The 17357-nt window shown below is 48.0% G+C and overlaps 1 protein-coding gene across 5 annotated transcripts in view; it reads left to right on the plus strand.

Moving 5' to 3' along the window:
* The window catches only part of LZTR1 (leucine zipper like transcription regulator 1), a 243911-nt gene that overhangs the window by 208649 nt on the left and 17905 nt on the right, over positions 1-17357 (plus strand). For all 5 annotated transcript variants that reach the window (XM_026655098.2, XM_026655095.2, XM_026655096.2 and 2 more), the window contains 3 exons: positions 3965-4091; positions 7967-8116; positions 16202-16307. In XM_026655098.2, coding sequence (XP_026510883.1) covers positions 3965-4091; positions 7967-8116; positions 16202-16307 — 383 coding nt within the window. The remainder of the gene's footprint in view (positions 1-3964; positions 4092-7966; positions 8117-16201; positions 16308-17357) is intronic.

The following is a 17357-nucleotide window of genomic DNA, read 5'->3' on the forward strand; positions in this document are numbered from 1 at the left end:
AAGCTTCTGTTCTAGTGCCTGGAAACCCAGCAAAAAGAGCAGGACGCACATTTCCCTGTACAACAACACTGGCCAGAGGTCCAGTGACAGCGGCACAAATGGTTCTTACAACAGCTAGAGAAATGGGCTACCAGGAGTCAATCTAGCATAGGGGTGGGTTCTATGGGCAGACTGTTCCATATATTGGAAAAACTGGAGCTTCAGGATGACTAGAAGCCTTCCTCTGCACATTTGAATGGGTGGCTAGTTCAGCTGATTGGGAAGAGTCATCCTGGGAGGATAGGATGGCCCCATTTTTGACTGGAGAGGCAGTTGCATATAGGGCCCTGATTGATGAACAGGCTGGCTTGTATGTGGAGGTCAAGGAAGCTATCCTGGTCAGTCTGGGCTTCACCCCACAAGCATATAGACATCAGTTTTTGGATGGAGCCCATCTGTGAGTTGTGGCCCAGTGGTTTTGGAACCTTAAAGCATCCCTGTGTCCTGCTAGGGGAAAGTCATGACATAGTTGCAGGACTGCAACTTTTTTGGGTCCTGGGTGAACATAGATGTGGTCCCTTACATAAGTGATCCCTTCCCAGGAGTCATGTGGTTGCTTATTGATGATAGCTTGTTTGTCAGGTGGAATTCCTGAGGCAGAGGTAGCGCATATCAGTGTGAGTATATCCTGGTGAAGAGCTGTGTGGATAGGACCAAGTCGTTCCGTAAGTCGATGCAATTGTTCGTCGCAGTGGCTGACAGGATAAAAGGTCGCCCGGTATCCACTCAAAGAATTTCTTCTTGGATCACTGCCTGCATTCGCTTCTGCTATGACCAAGTGAAGGTGCCACCCCGGCGATCGTCACCACCCACTCTTCGGCAGCCTTTCTGGCCCATGTGCCTATCCAGGGCATCTGTAGAGCAGCCACATAGTCATCTGTCCACACTTTTATGTCCCACTACGCGCTGACCCAGCAGGCCTGGGACAATGCTGGCTTTGGTAGGGCAGTACTGCAAGCCGCTAAGCTGTGAACTCCAAGCCCACCTCCATTGATACTGCTTGTGAATCACCTAAAATGGAATCGACATGAGCAAGCACTCGAAGAAGAAAAACTGGTTACCTACCTTTTGTAACTGTTGTTCTTCGAGATGTGTTGCGCATGTCCATTCCATTTCCCGCCCTCTCGCCCCTCTGTTGGAGTTGCTGGCAAGAAGGAACTGAGAGGGCGCCGGGACGGCGGCGCCTGATATACCGCCGCATGGGGGTGCCACTCCAGGGGGCACCACAGCTGGCCCTACGCATACATCTAAGGCAGAAATCTCCAACAACTGTGCACGTGGGTGCACGCACACCTTGAATGGAATTGACATGAGCAACACATCTCGAAGAACAACAGTTACGAAAGGAGGTGACAGTTTTTTCTCCGAGGTCATCTGAATGACCTAGCCCTGCAAGGCTTAATTGTCAGCCTGAAGTCAGGCAGACCCACTTGGGAGTGCCCAGTGCTTCCAGAGGTTTAGCCAGTTCCATTTTACTGACACCAAGCCCACTCCTGTGGCTTAAGTGGTCCATGCAAACTGACATGGGGAGTCTGACCTAGCGGTCAGACCAGGAGTTGGGAGCCAGGCTGGGTCAGATATCAGGAGATTAGATTCTGAGATATGCCAGAGGGCAGACTGAGAGTCAGGTGTAAAGAGGCAGGCAGGGTCAGGTTACCAGGAGATCAGAGTCAGGTAGTAGGAGCAGGTAGTGCAAGGGAAACAGTCCTGAGCAGGGGTGACCCAGTTACACGGACAACTTCTTGTTCCTGTGCTTGGTTTTAAATACAGTCAGGGACATTCAGGACCCCAGAATTCAACCTAGTAGATTCCAGGATTGGAGTCCTCTGCTCTGTCGGAATTCAACTTCTAGTTCTGGTGCCTGTTAGCAGCCACTGGGTGGCAGAGGGTAGTTGGATCAGTGTTCTCATTGCACACACCATGAGTACCTGGTTCATACCAGGGAAACTGACGATCCAACCACCGAATAACATTATCCTTTTTAGGGACACATCTAGATCACTTTCCAACCAACATTCCTGATGCAATTCTTCCCCCCAATGTTTGAGCCATGGTGGAAAGTGTCCAAGGTCAAGCTATCTCCTCTGAGGATCTCTGGGTGGATCTCAGGTTATATCTTACTCTGCTATCAATTGTCTCACCTTCCTTCCCCCACACAGGATGAGCACAAGCAATGTCTATAGCATTGCTTGAGGAAGTGTCTTTGGTTAACATTCATAAAACAGCTACGTGGACTTCCAACCATATGGTCGCGAGTCATTATGCTTTAGTAGAAGACTGCTATGGGGCATGCTATAGGGCAACGGTCCTTCATGCAACTCTGCCACCTGCATCCTTGCACTCTCTTCTTTCTTGAGTACTAGTTGTCAGTCACCCACAATGGAATACACATAGGGACCAGCACTTGAAGAAGAAGAAGAAGAAGAAGAAGAAGTTATTTACCTTACAGGTTATTTGAGATTTGTGGTCCCTATCATACCTACTACCAACTCTCCCTCCCCCCTGCTTCGGACCTTGATTAGATTCATGGTAGAGAAGGAACAGGAGAGGTGGTTGGTCTACTCCATCTTTTATCTCCTTGGGTGGAGGCCCAAGGAAAGTAAGGGTGCATGTGCGAGCCAGCAGACACTGCTTTCAAAATTCTCTGACTTTGGGAGCATGGAGTCATGCGTATCCCTAGTAGAATACAGATAGGGACCACACATCTCGAAGACCCTCCAGTTACTATAAGGTAAGTAACTTCCTCATGCTGGGGGTGAGCTAGGGCTGGGGGTTGGCAGGGCAGATCTTGCAATGAGAGAGAGAGGCAAAAGAGGCAAAGGTGGAGGGAGGGAGTGAATCAACAACTATATCAATGGAAGAAAGGATGAGAAGGCTGAGAGCAGATAATAAGTCACTGATGTTGTAGGATGAAGTTGCGGAAAGACCAAGTGACAGGGCATGAGGGAGTTGGGGGGCAATGGGTGATGCTGAAAGGGAGGGAACTCAGCAACAGAGATCAAAGAAAGCAATGCTTGGTGAGACCAAATTCTATGAGTGTTCCTTTTGGTGAATGGGAGAGTTGACCGAGGGCTGCAGAATGAATGAAGAGGGGAGGAAAAGAAAGTGTGCAGCTAAGGGGTTGGATGGGTTGTTACCATGGAAGCTGAAGTCTCTGATGCTGAATGTGGGCGATTGTGAGGAGAGGAAGAGAGAGTGAGGAGTTGAGATCAGAGAGGAAGTCTGATGGGGAGGAGCTGGATGGATGGTAGGTGACAGCAATATTGAGGGGGAGAGGAGAGAAGTCAGATGCAGCGCTGTTCAAAAGAAGAGAGGAGGGGGAAGGGAGGAGGGAGGTATTGGAAACAGCAGCAAGGGGACAGGAGGAGGCCCGTACCCCACCACAGTCTGATCCAGGGCGGGGATGTGAGAGAAGGAGAGGCCTCTATAAGAGATGGCAGCTGCAGAGGGATCCAGGTCTCTTGAAGAGCCAGGAGCTGGAGGGAGCAAGATAGGAAGAGGTCGCAGGTGGCTGAGATCTTTGAAGATATGTCATGGCGTTCCAGAGACCGCAAGAGAAGTGGAGGGGGAATGGGTGTGAGGTTAGCAATGTTGGCACAAGAGGGGCTGGGGGTGGGTGAGGAAGTGGATTGAGGCAAATGTACCTGAGGTGAGGAAAAGGATGCAGGTATAGAACCTCACCAAGGGCATCAGCCTTACATACAGAACAAATTTCCAGGGATCATGGCCTGGCCTTATCCATGGCATACGAGAAGGGGCCTCCTATAGCTCTGAGAATGTGATGAAGTGCCTGCCTACTAACAACTCCCTTGATCCCATGGAAAAACCTGTATGTAGATGTGGCGCAACCGTGTATTAACTTTATAACAGCTGATCACCTGGAAATGTCTTCTTTTTAATCATTTCACCGTGTTGCCTCTGTCAGGAACATCTTTGATTCAGGATATGAAGGCTTATCTAGAAGGAGCTGGGATCGAGTTTTGTGATATCATCCTCCTGTTAGATGGCCACCCAAGACCAGCACATAAGGCAATTCTGGCAGCCCGCTCCAGGTGTGTGCACTCTGATCAACCATTTACTGAAACTTAGAAACTTTTTTAAAGAGTCGTAATTTACTAGAGCAGTAACAAATGTCATGTGTAGACATGATTTCTTAGTACCACAGACTGCTTCTTGGATCAGCTTGTTTTGAAGCACACAAGAGAATAGGCTTCTGTTCACTGAGATCTGAGTAACACATAGGATTTTCCCCCTATAAATTAAACATAATAGAGCCATTAAGCAACAGTGACTAAAATGTGAATGAATTTGCCATCCCAGCAGGGAAATGTTAGGAAATCAAAACCTTAGTTGAATAACAAAAGGTCTATATCCTACCACAATTTCAAAAAGAAGCAAATAATCATACATAAAACTACGGTCATTAACTGGAAAGGAACAAGTGTTCATAAAGAACAAAAAGGATGTTCTAAAAAATGGAAATGCAGCTCAAGCGATGCTAATAGAATGAAGCCTAAACTTTGGTATGTAAGCTATGAGGTAGAGATTTAAGAATCCATTGAACAAAAAACATCAATACATTAGGGGGTAGATTAGTCTCGCTGGGTTCCCACTTGGTTGCAGGTGTAAATAATTTACCCTTTAAGGGTGTATCATACGTCTCCTCCCTGGCACGGCCAACCAGCTCGCTTGGCTGGTGCATGTAGTTATGGGCTCAATTCAGTGTAAAAGGGCAAGATTCTATGGCCAGTAACTTGTGGATTACTAAAGTATGTCTTCCAGAAAAGATGTCCAATCTTGATTTAAAGAGATGGAGAAGCCACCGCCTGCCTTGATAGTTTGTTCCAATGGCTAATCACCTTCACTGTGTGTATTATTTCTAATTTGCATTTGGCTTTAACTTCCAGCCACAGGTTCTTATTCTGACTTCCTCATTAAAGAGCCCTTTAGTACCTGCGAAGAAAATACAAGGGACGTGGTAATCAAATCACCTTTCAATCTTCAAACCCAGTGGTTAGGGCACTTGTGTGGGATGTGGGAGACCTGGGTTCAAAACACTGCTCCTCATCAAGCACAGTGGGGATTTGAACCTGAGTTTCCCAAATTGTGGATGAGTTCTTTAGCCACGGGACTTTTGGTAAAAGGGAAGGTGCCATCACCTTCTGCTTCTCAGTTTTTGTTGAGAAAGGGCTGACCCGGCTTAGGTGACTGACTCCAGAGGCTCATGGCTGTGACCCCCAGCTAGAGGGAAGCACCTCCCTCAGACCAAAGTTAGGCACCTACCTCCCTTTAAGAGGAGGCTACATCCCTCTCCTCAGCATTTCCTATTGACTGGCTTAGGCAACTCCCCGCTCAGCATGCTGGCTTTTGAGAATCCCTTTTTGAGGCATCTAACTCTCCTCAGTTCAGGGTTTGATAGGGTGACAGCTTCAACCTCACTGATCAGCATGGTTTACAGACGGCCTGGGACAGATGAAGCAGGAGAGGAAGCTAGACAGGAAGATAGCTAGAATGCCAGTGGCAGAAATCTCATGCCAAGCCTGATTGGTTGTGACATGAAGAATTTGCAAGGGAGAAATTGTGAAGGGCTTTAATCAGGTATACAAGTTGAAGAGAATATAAGATCGAATGCCATTAGGAGTCTACAGTAACCTGTGACAAGAACCTGCACTCAGCAGCTGTTATCCAGAAATTGTGACCGTGTCATTCAGATTCAGGCACCTGAAAAAATTGACACTGACATATTCAAAAAAGGAAGGGGAGAGCTGGATCAATTGTTCAGAGTGAGGGGTACAGCTGGTGGGGTGAAGAAAAACACTTTGCCACGTTAGTAGATGCAAGTTATATTATATGGAGAGAAAGGGTAGAAAAGTTGGGAAAGCAGAGTAGGATCTAGCTCAGAGGTGGGCAAACTATGGCCCGTGGGCCACATCCGGCCCGCGGGACCCTCCTGCCCGGCCCCTGAGCTTCTGGCCCTGGAGGCTAGCCCCAGCCGCTCCCTTGCTGTTCCCCCTCCCCCGCAGCTTGCCCCGCCGCTGGCGCAGTGCTCTGGGCGGCGGGGCTGCAAGCTCCTGGGGCAGCGCCGCTGCAGAGCCCGGCCTGACTCGGTGCTCTGTGCTGCACGGTGCGTGGCTGTAGCGCCACCATCCACCAGTGCTCCAGGCAGCGCAGTAAGGGGGCAGGGAGCAAGAGGGGTTGGATAGAGGACAGGGGAGTTTGGGGTGGTGATTAGGGGGGGAATAGGGGTGGGGCGGTCAGAGGGCGGGGAACAGGGGGGTTGAATGGGGGCAGGGGTCCAGGGGGGCAGTCAGGAAGGAGGGGGGGTTGGATGGGGCAGTCAGGGGCAGGGGTTCCGGGGGCAGTCAGGGGACAGGGAAAAGGGGTGGTTGGATGGGGCAGAGGTTCAGGGGGGCAGTCAGGAAGGAGGGGGGATTGGATGGGGTGGCGGGGGGCAGTCAGGGCAGGGGTTCTGGGGGGTGGTCAGGGGACAGGGAGCAGGGGGGGTGGATGGGGCAGCGGTCCCAGGGGGCCACCAGGGAACGGGGGGGTTGGATGGGACAGGAGTCCCGGGGGTGGGCCGTCAGGGGGCGAGAAACGGGGGGGGTAGATAGGGGGTGGGGGCCGGGCCATGCCCGCCTCCCCTAACCGGCCCTCCATACAATTTCCCAAACCCGGTGCAGCCCTCAGGCCAAAAAGTTTGCCCGCCCCGATCTAGCTTATAGCTATCTATTAATGATGCAACGAGGTTAGTAGATGAGCGTAATCTAATACCATCACAGGCAAACCTACTACTGCCTATAGCCAGTGAAAATGGGTTCCTTCCATTCAGTATCCAATAATAATTAGAACTAATTGGAAAATGGAGGGGATCAACAGAAAATTTTGACTTTTTGTAGGAAAAATCCTTGATTTTTTTTGTTTAATTTTTTGGCAATACTTTCTGCAAAAATTTTCATTTAATTAAAATCCAATTTTTCATTAAAAAAAGTTTTGATGGAAAATTTTCAGCCAGCCCTAATAATCCTTAGCATTTACATACTTTAGTACTTTACAAACAGTATCTAACAAACCATCACAATATCCTTGTACAGTAGGCAGGTAACCATTTATATTAGTGTCTAGCCCCTAAGAAACCAGGAGACCTATAATGTTTGACGTTTACCAGCACTTCATATGCAAAGTAGGTAAATGAATTATTACAGTGTATTATACCCTAATTTTTATATTTTTGAAAATTAATTGCCATAAAGAAAATCCACATGGCATTGTTTCCTATATAGCATCCTATAGCATTGTTGGGATTGTGATGCTTGGTTGCCTCACACACGGATTTATCTGAAACATGACAATACAACATTTGAGAGACAAAGTGGTTGAGTGTGACGGGATCTCTGGGGTACAACCTGGAACTGTGGGTTCCCCCTTAGCTTTCCAAACTGGGCTGTCTCTCACAATGCTTTGCTAGTGATAAGCAGTAAACCCCTCCAGGTGCTGTGATCGCTCAGCCACCAGCATGCAGAGATACACTCAGCTAAATTGTTTGAATGTTCTCTAAGCCACTCATGAACTATATAGAGGGAAACACTAGCAAATCCCCTTTGGGAAGAGACCTGAAGAAGAGCTCTGTGTAGCTCGAAAGCTTGTCTCTTTCACCAGCAAAAGCTGGTCCAATAAAAGATATTACCTCACCCACCTTGTCTCTCTAATATCCTAGGACCAACATGATTACAACACTACTGCATACTATATTTGAGGAGGCATTTAGAGGCAGTTTTTCCCTCCGCATAGTAGCTAGGAAGTAATTTGTGTGAAAGCTTCAATGCTTTGTAGCCCCCTTTGAACAGTACTGAGTGAAACCATCTGCAGAACCTTTCTTGTGGTTATGTAAAATCCCCCTGTGTTACATTGGTCACCTTTCCTTTTCCAGTTACTTTGAAGCCATGTTCCGTTCCTTCATGCCAGAAGATGGACAAGTAAATATTTCTATAGGTGAAATGGTTCCCAGTAAACAAGCATTTGAGTCTATGCTGAGATACATTTACTATGGTGAAGTGAACATGCCTCCTGAAGATTCCCTGTATCCTTAAATCTACTGAAGTCTAAGGTCTGTAGATGCAATTGAAACAGACACTTTGGATTTCTTTTGCTATGGATACTTTAATTTGAAGTGTTGGGCCTGATTCTGCCATGTCATTCACCTGGCATCATCATCATTTACACCTGTGCAAAGTGAATGAAAAAAATCTGCCAGACCAGAAGAATAGCATATTACACCTACTCTGCACTGCTGTAAATGCCTTCATTGTGAGGGTGTGGAGAATCAGGCCCTTCTACTGGACCATGAAACAGTTCAGCTGAGTTAAACTATAACTAGTTTTATGATTTTGTCATGAAATTTTTAAATACATTTCATGGCAGAGGTGCTGGAAAACAACAATATGTCACAGAAAGAGGTTAGTGGGAGGTGGGGAGTGAGCCCACCCCACACTCACCCCACAATGGCAACTCCTGTCCTGTGGGACTGGGCCCAGCTACCCACTCTAAGGCCTGGTCTACACTAACACCCCAATTCGATCTAAGGTACGCAACTTCAGCTACGTGAATAACGTAGCTGAAGTCGACATACCTTAGTTCGAATTTACCGCGGTTCAGACGCGGTCCACACGCGGCAGGCAGGCTCCCCCGTCGACTCCGCGGTACTCCTCTCGCTGAGGTGGAGTACCGCAGTCGACGGCGAGCACTTCCTGGTTCGAATTATCGCGTCCAGACCAGACGCGATAAATCGAACCCGGAAGTTCGATTGCCAGCCGTCGAACTACCGCGGTAGTGTAGACAAGCCCTAAGTAGGGGTCACAATGTTGCATAAGTTTGAAGAGTCCATGCTGCTATAGATGGAGATGGTGGGGCAGATGGAGTGATGCTGTGACCCCATGCACAAGTTTGCAACACCACTTGGTCTGAGCACATTTCATTTGGTTTGGATGGCATTTGATGGACTTAATTCAAATTCATGCTTTCTGTGACCATCATGACAAAATCATAGCCTTAATTATAACTAGCCAGGGACTTGAACCTGGCTTTCCCATGTGAGTGCTAAGACCACTGATCTATGCAGTCATTTTCTCTCTTTTCCTGACCTAATGAATATTTAATTATACAAAGTGGAACAGCTCCAACAGGACAGCTTGAGAAATACCTACCCCAAAATATCCAATAGCCTGGCACTTAAGGTATTCATCTGGGATGTGGGAGACTGGGGTTCAAGTCCCTAATCCAGAGGAGGGTTTGAATCTGGGTCTCTTCCAGTCCAGGTGAGTGTGCTAACCACTGGGCTATGTGCTGTAATGGGGGCAAGCTCTGTCTTGGGTTGTTTGTGTGAAAGGACAGGCATGTCTTAGGCAGCTAGGGTAAGATGCACAAAAACACTGAGGTACTTAACTGTCTCCTAGACATCACTGACTTTCACAAAATCACTGCTCAGCTGCCACTGAACCATGTAGGCACCTAAATCCCTAAAGGCACCTGCATTTCTGCTTGTGGGCATGCCCAAAGCTGACTAAATCCTGACACTGCCCTCACAGCGAACAAGACATTCAGAGCCTAAGCTGCTTCTTTGAGTAGATGCAGCCTTGTATTCCACTTAGGTGTGTGCGTGCCTAGGGCCCTGGAGTCGGAGAACTTTGCTTAGCAATATCTGTAAAGGGGCAGCGCTCACACCTCCTTGCCATAGCCTCTGGCTATATGAGGCGGCACCACCCTGACCCCTTTCATTTCCTTCTTACTGCCTGTGGCTGGAGTCAGAGCTTTGTGTGGTTCTTAACCATGCAATCTCTCACTATCTTTTTCTAGTGTTTGTTCTAGTCGCATATAGTTAGTACTTAGTGTTAGTTAAATGTAGTGTTAATTACATTTAGTTAAGTATTTCCCTGGTGATGCCCTCACCATGGTTTAAACATTGTTATGTGGGGGGGAGCGATCCCCAACAACAATCCCCACACACTGCTTGCTATGACGGCTATGTCACAGAGCAGTGTGCAATTTCTAGGTCGTTCATGAAAGGGACTCAGCTGGCTAGGGACCTTCGCCTAAAGCAGCGCCTGCTTCAGCACTGAGGACCTCATCAGATTGGAGGTCACCCTCAGGTTCTGAGAGTGCTGCCATTTCATGCTCTGGAGCCAGCGCCTCTCCAAAGGGATGGAGGAGTTGTTCCCCATCAAATGCACTGAGGAAAAGGTCACATAAGACCAATCAAGACCACTCCAGGTCTCATGAAAACTCTTCTGCGTCCTCCAGAAAGAGTGTGGACCAGCATTGTGTTAATGCCAGCATACGAGAGGGTGTGGGTGCCTCTAACCACTTCCTGATACTGCGCAGAGGGGTCAGAGACCCTCTACCATCGACTCTGATTCTTGAATCCAGTACCGACGAGAGTGATGTTGACACCAGTTGTTTCCATGTCGGCGGCATATCAGGCGGCAACAGACCTCCTTTGCCTTTCCATCCTGACCCCTCCATTGATCCAGGATTTTGCCAGGGCTGTGTCATTTATAGCCCCATTGCATGAACAGGCCGCTGAACCTTTTGGTCCATTGACACCATACTCCGATGTTCCCCTTCCACAGTCTGTGGAAGCAAGGCTGGTATGGGCTCAGTGCAAGAGACCTCTTTGGCACAGGGAAACTCCTTGGCACCATTGCATTCACACCGCTGATGTTACTGTGGCAGCTCTCACTGCCCTCCACTTTGGAACCGTCAGCTACTTCAGTGCCACCACTGACTTTGGGGTCAACACCGCTCCCCCCATCGGGAACAATTTGGCAGTGCTTGGCTCTTCCTCACCTTCAATACATGAGGATTTCAAGGCCTAACAGGACATTTGGCAGTGCATGGCTGCTTCCCTGGGCATTCAGGCAGAGTTCCTGCAGGAGAACGCCATTATGTTGCTGGATATCCTGCAGTCGTCTGCTCCTGGGAGAGTGGCTCCTCTTACTAATGATGCACTCCTAGAGCCTGCAAAGGTTCTTTGGAGAATGCCAGCTTAAGTATCACGTACCACAAAGCACATGAAGAAACGCTGTTTTGTCCCGGTGCAGGGATTTGAGGGCTTTTATTTCCATCTGGACCCAAATTCCTGGTCATAACTGTGGTGAACGATAGAGGCTGGCAGGGCAGATTTAAGTCCACTGCTAAGAATGAGGACTCTAGAAGGATGGACTTTATGGGTAGGAAGATTTACATCTCCTCCTATCTGCAAATGCGGATTGCAAACCAGCAGGCATTGTTGTCCAAATATGAATTTGTAAGTGGATGTCCATGTCTAAGTTTGCAGACCAGCTGTCTGAAACCTCCAGAGAGAAATTTTGGACATTCGTTACCAAAGGCTGCTTGATGGCCAAGACATCATTGCAGTCCATGCTGAACATCATGGACGCTTCGGTCAGAGTTGTGGCCTCCACAAGACCATGACAAGGGCATCTTGGCTGCAGAATTTGGGCATTGCTCCTGACATGCAGCAGGCTATAGATGATCTGCCCTTTGATGGTTGGGTGCTTTTTTCAGACAAGATGGACGAGACTCAGTACTTCTTCAAGGATTCTAGGGCCACCCTACGTTCCTTGGGTTTGTATGCACTGGCAGTGCAAAGGTGCCACTATGGTCAGCAGCAACAGCAGCAATACTGTCCACAACACACTTATGGGCAGTCTCAGCTTTCCGTGGCAGTTTGGATGTGCCTGAGGCTCTTGGGCCACATATCTGTTTGCACGCAGATGGTTCAGTTAGCAAGATTGCGCCTTTACCCCTTCAAATGTGGCTCAGGACGGTTTACCATCTGACTCTTCATTCCTTGGACAGATTGGTCCATCTCCCTCCACTGGTCCTGGACTCCTTGCAGTGGTGGATGCTTCCAGAAAGTATATGTCAGGGCATTCCCTTTGTCCAGCCCCTGCCAACCAGGTCTGTTGTCACTGACATCTCCCTGGTGGGCTGGGGAGCACAGCTGAGGTCACTGAAAATTCAGGGTCTGTGGTCAGAGCAGGAGGTGTCACTGCATATCAACATGCTGGAGCTTCAGGCCATCTATAATGCTTGTCCCGCCTTTCTGAACCACATCAGGGGAGCCATCATTTACATATTTACCAACGATACTGCTGTAATGCATTATGTGAACAGACAAGGGGAGCACAATCCAGGGTGGTCAGGTTATGGCAGTTCTGCATCGAGGAGACTATCACTCTAATAGCCGATTGCTTGCCTGAGGCCCAGAATCATCTCGCAGACCATCTCAAAAGGAATTTTTCCCTGAGTCACAAGTGGTCTCTGAAGACAAGCATCCTGCAGGTCATCTTTGCAGCTTGGGGCATTCCAACAACTGACCTGTTTACTACAAGGGACAACAGGATATGCCATCTGTTCTGCTCTCAAGGAGAACTCTGTCCGGGCTCCCTGACTGACACCTTCCATCTCAGCTGGCATCAGCTCTTCTGTATGTGTTTCCCCAATCCCGATCATACCACAGGTCATCCTCAAACTGAAAGCGGATCAGGCCAAGCTCATAAATTGCCTAGGGAGGTTGTGGAATCTCCATCTCTGGAAATATTTAAGAGTAGGTTAGATAAATGTCTATCAGGGATGGTCTACACAGTATTTGGTCCTGCCATGAGGGCAGGGGACTGGACTCGATGACCTTTCGAGGTCCCTTCCAGTCCTAGAATCTATGAATCTATGAATCTATGAATCCTCCTTGTCCCAGCATGGCCAAGGCAGTGTTGATTCTCCAACCTTGCGCTGTCAATTCAGCCTCCTTTATCCCTTCATCTTCATCCTGACCTACTCACTCAGAATCATGGTCGTGCCTTGCATCTCATGCTCAGCTCCCTGCTGTGTGGCTGTTTTGTGGTTAAATGAGGATGAAATGTTGTTTGACAGCCATTCTACAGGTTCTATTCAATAGAAAGCCCTGTACCAGAATCGCCTGTTTGACAAAATGGAAGCATTTTTTTGGTGTGGTTGTCGGCCCACAGAGTTCAACTGATGCTGGTCTCTATCCAGGACATCTTAGAGTACTTGCTGTGTCTTCGGCTGCCTGGCCTTGCCTTTAGCTCTTGAGGTTGCACCCGGTGGTGATTTCAGTGTTTCATCCACCCATCCTTGGAAGATCAGTCTTTTCCAATGCCATGGCAGCAAGATTCTTTAAAGGCCTTCTTCATCTCCATCCTCCAGTGTCTGGGAGCCAGTTCCTCTGTGGGACCTAATACTATCCTCGTGGACTTGATGGGACCTCCATTTGAGCCTCTGGCATCTTAACCCTTTCTGCTTTTGTGTCAGAGAACTGCTTTCCTGGTTTCAATAACATCTGCAAGGGGAGTCTCTGAGTTGCAGGCTCTGATGGCAGAGCCTCCTTATACATGGTTCTCCAAGGACAAAGTGCTTTATGGCCGCACCCAATATTTTTGTCTAAAGTGGTCTCCCAGTTTTATTTGAACCAGGTGGTATGTGTACCCATGTTTTTTCCTAAGCTGCAGTGGACGAGAAGCTGGATATGAGTCGACAGTGTGCCCTTGTTGCCAAGAAGGCTAACGGCATTTTGGGCTATATAAGTAGGGGCATTGCCAGCAGATCAAGGGACGTGATCATTCCCCTCCATTCGACATTGGTAAGGCCTCATCTGGAGTACTGTGTCCAGTTTTGGGCCCCACACTACAAGAAGGATGTGGAAAAATTGGAAAGAGTCCAGCGGAGGGCAACAAAAATTATTAGGGGGCTAGAGCACATGACTTATGAGGAGAGGCTGAGGGAACTGGGATTGTTTAGTCTGCAGAAGAGAAGAATGAGGAGGGATTTGATAGCTGCTTTCAACTACCTGAAAGGGGGTTCCAAAGAGGATGGAGCTCGGCTGTTCTCAGTGGTGGCAGATGACAGAACAAGGAGTAATGGTCTCAAGTTGCAGTGGGGGAGGTTTAGGTTGGATATTAGGAAAAACTTTTTCACTAGGAGGGTGGTGAAGCACTGGAATGGGTTACCTAGGGAGGTGGTGGAATCTCCTTCCTTAGAGGTTTTTAAGGTCAGCCTTGAGGAAGCCCTGGCTGGGATGATTTAGTTCGGGATTGGTCCTGCTTTGAGCAGGGGGTTGGACTAGATGACCTCCTGAGGTCCCTTCCAACCCTGATATTCTTTGATTTTATGATTTAGTGTCATCTGCAAACTTGCTGAGGGTGCAATCCATGCCATCCTCCAGGTCATTAATGAAGATATTGTGCATCACCTAAGTGGAATACTCGATTGCATGTATTTGAAGAAGAAGAAACAGTTACTTATTGTAACTGGATCTTCTAGATGTGATACAGACATGAATTCCACGACCCACCCTCCACCTTCTCTGCATCAGAGTCTAGTCTCTGGATGTTTGTTGCAAAGGAATTGAGTGGGGTTCGGGCGGCACTGCCTCCGAAAGCCTGGAATGGGGCTATGGCCACGAGGCGTGAGCGCTGCCCCTCTGCAGGTACTGCTAGGGAAAATTCTCTTCCTCTGGTGCACTGGGCACGCACACGCCTAAGTGGAATACACACGTCTGCATCACATCTTGAAGAATCACAGTTAGTAAGTAACCTTTTCTTACACCCAAGCCACAGTGGAATTCTCAAAGTAGGCGTTCCCCTGCCCATCTCATTTGTGCAGGGCCTGATCTGGTTGATGCACTCAGAGCATGCTGAACCCACACAAATGGGTAAGCAAGTCAACACCTGATAGCCTGGTGTTTACAGCAAGCACCAGGAGTGTAGGAATCGTGTGTTCGAGTCTCTGCTCCAAATCAGACAGAGCAGGGTTATGAAAACAGGTCTCCCACACCCCCAGGTGTGTGCAGTGGGCTACTGGAGGCTGGACTTGATGGCCTCTTGAGAGCCCTTCATTCCTATCATTTTAAAATGGGGTAGAGGAGTGTCTCTTCAATTCTTTGTGAGAAAGAGCTCACCTGGTTTGGGTTTAAGGCTAAGAATCCTGAGCAGAGATAGGCATATCCTTCCAGTCTGTCAATTAGGTATGTAAATCCCTTTGTGAATCTGGGCCCTAAGCCCTCTGCATTTCACTCCTGGCCAGCTCAGGCAGTTCCCTGCTCAGTTGCTGGCTTCTGAGAATCCAGTTCATAGGTGCTTAACTCTCCACATGCAATGCATGGCGAGCCTGACCACCTAACTCGGGCTGTGAATTCCACTTTGTGGCAAGGTGCCTAGGAGTTAAGTATTGCAATGCCAAGATCCCCTTTGTGAGCACAACTATGCAGGACTTACTCCCTGCTCACTATATTTTTGGTCCATTGCTGTCATTCACAATGGCTGACAGAGAGTATGCATGCCTCGGTATGTTGGACTGGTCCACTGACTAACCATCTTGCTGTACAACTCTAGGGGAAATACTTTATGCACATCTTTGGAGGGAGCTTGCACGGACAACCATAGAGTCATAGAAATGTAGGGCTGGAAGGGACTTGGAGAAGTCATCAAATCCAGCTCCCTGCTCTGAGGCAGGACCAAGGAAACCTAGACCATCACTGACAGATGTTTGTCCAACATGTTCCTAAAAACCGCCAATGATGGGAATTCTACAACCTCTCTTGGAAGCCTATTGCAGAGGTGAACTACCCTTAGGCCTGGTCTACACTAACCCCCCCACTTCGGACTAAGGTACACAAATTCAGCTACATTAATAACGTAGCTGAATTCGAAGTACCTTAGTCCGAAGTTACCGCGGTCCAGACGCGGCAGGAAGGCTCCCCCGTCGATGCTGCGTACTCCGCTCGCCGAGCTGGAGTACCAGCGTCGACGGCGAGCACTTCCGGGATCGATCCGGGATCGATTTATCGCGTCTTAACCAGACGCGATAAATCGAACTCAGAACATCGATTGCTTACATCCGGACCCGGATGTAAGTGTAGACGTACCCTTATAGTTAGAAAGTGTTTCCTAATATCTAATGTAAATCTCCCTTGCTGCAGATTAAGTCAATTACTTCTTGTTCTATCTGAGCAGCTGGCCCCTGGGGTCAGCCACACTGGCCGCTCCAGAAGTCACAGAATCCATGACTTCCGCAACCTCCGTGACAGACACGGAGCCCTAATTATTACTAACTTGGAACACAAATTTGTTCTCCTTGACTAGCTTTATAGCTACCTCTTCGCTGCTCCTTATTATTATGGTTTCTACAACAACAGACTTCAAGCATACTGCAAGCAGAACCTGGAAATGAATGTTACAGTGGAAAATGTGCTCCAGGTAATTATCACTGATTCATTTTAATTTGTCAACGATAGTCTTAAATACAGTAAATATTCAAGAAATTCAAAGGGTCCAGCAACACCAGCCAGAAGGGTCTGTGATTTATTCACATTCTCAGACAAAAATAATTGGCTAAACTGCAGTTAAGATTGTAGGGATACTATAATTTTTGGGTGGAAAAGCATTAGAATGCATTGGAATTGAAACAGAATTTGTACACAAGAATATGCAAAATTTGAAAGTATGGGGATGAGTTGTGGGATAAAACATTTGATGTTTCTAGGCCAACCTGTTATACAGATGTGACTGGGGAAAGTGTATTAAAATGTTTACAAAGTAACACCTGTGTTGTTCTTCAGAGGCTTCTGTGCATCCCTACTTGCAGGTCTGACATCCTTTGGCTTCAAGTTCATGGAACCTCTACTACAGTTGTATCCGGTGGGGCTGCATAAGCCCTCCTAGTGATGTCAGTGCTCAATGTCTGAATCTATATAAGGCAGTGCAGACCCCAGTGTCTTCATTTCCTTCTCCTCTGCTGTGCAAAGCATTAGGATCCTCGCTGTCTGTGACTTTCTGCCTAATTATTTAGTAGACCATCTTTGCCATCTGAATTTTCTTTTATTCACTTTAATTAAAAGAAAGAGAGAGTAGTGCAGGAGATTGATCTGGTGTTGGTCCATGCAAAGATGGCAGGAGTAGAGCCATAGAAAGGCTGTAAGTCTATCCGACAGTCTATCTGAAATCAGACATGTATGTTTCATGTCTGGTGTGCTCAGGTGAAGCTCACACTCCATCACATTCATCCCCAGAGTATGCCATGATCAGCAATTGAGACTAAAGGCCTATCTGTCTTTCAAACCAGTGACACTCTGACAGCACAGGCCCTGCTATCAGGCTGTCAAGGCAATAAAATCTGAGCCCACAATGACCGTCCTTGGCACAAAAACCCACTACTATTAAATGAGTGAAGACTTGGAACCTGGCTCCAGCCTCTTCACCGGCCTCAACTTGGGCTTCTAACAAGGGTTCCAGTGCCAGGTCTGTGCC

This window comes from Terrapene carolina, unplaced genomic scaffold (genome assembly GCF_002925995.2).
Source record: "Terrapene carolina triunguis isolate 2854851 unplaced genomic scaffold, T_m_triunguis-2.0 Scaffold195, whole genome shotgun sequence".
In the NCBI taxonomy this organism is placed as follows: Eukaryota; Metazoa; Chordata; order Testudines; family Emydidae; genus Terrapene; species Terrapene triunguis.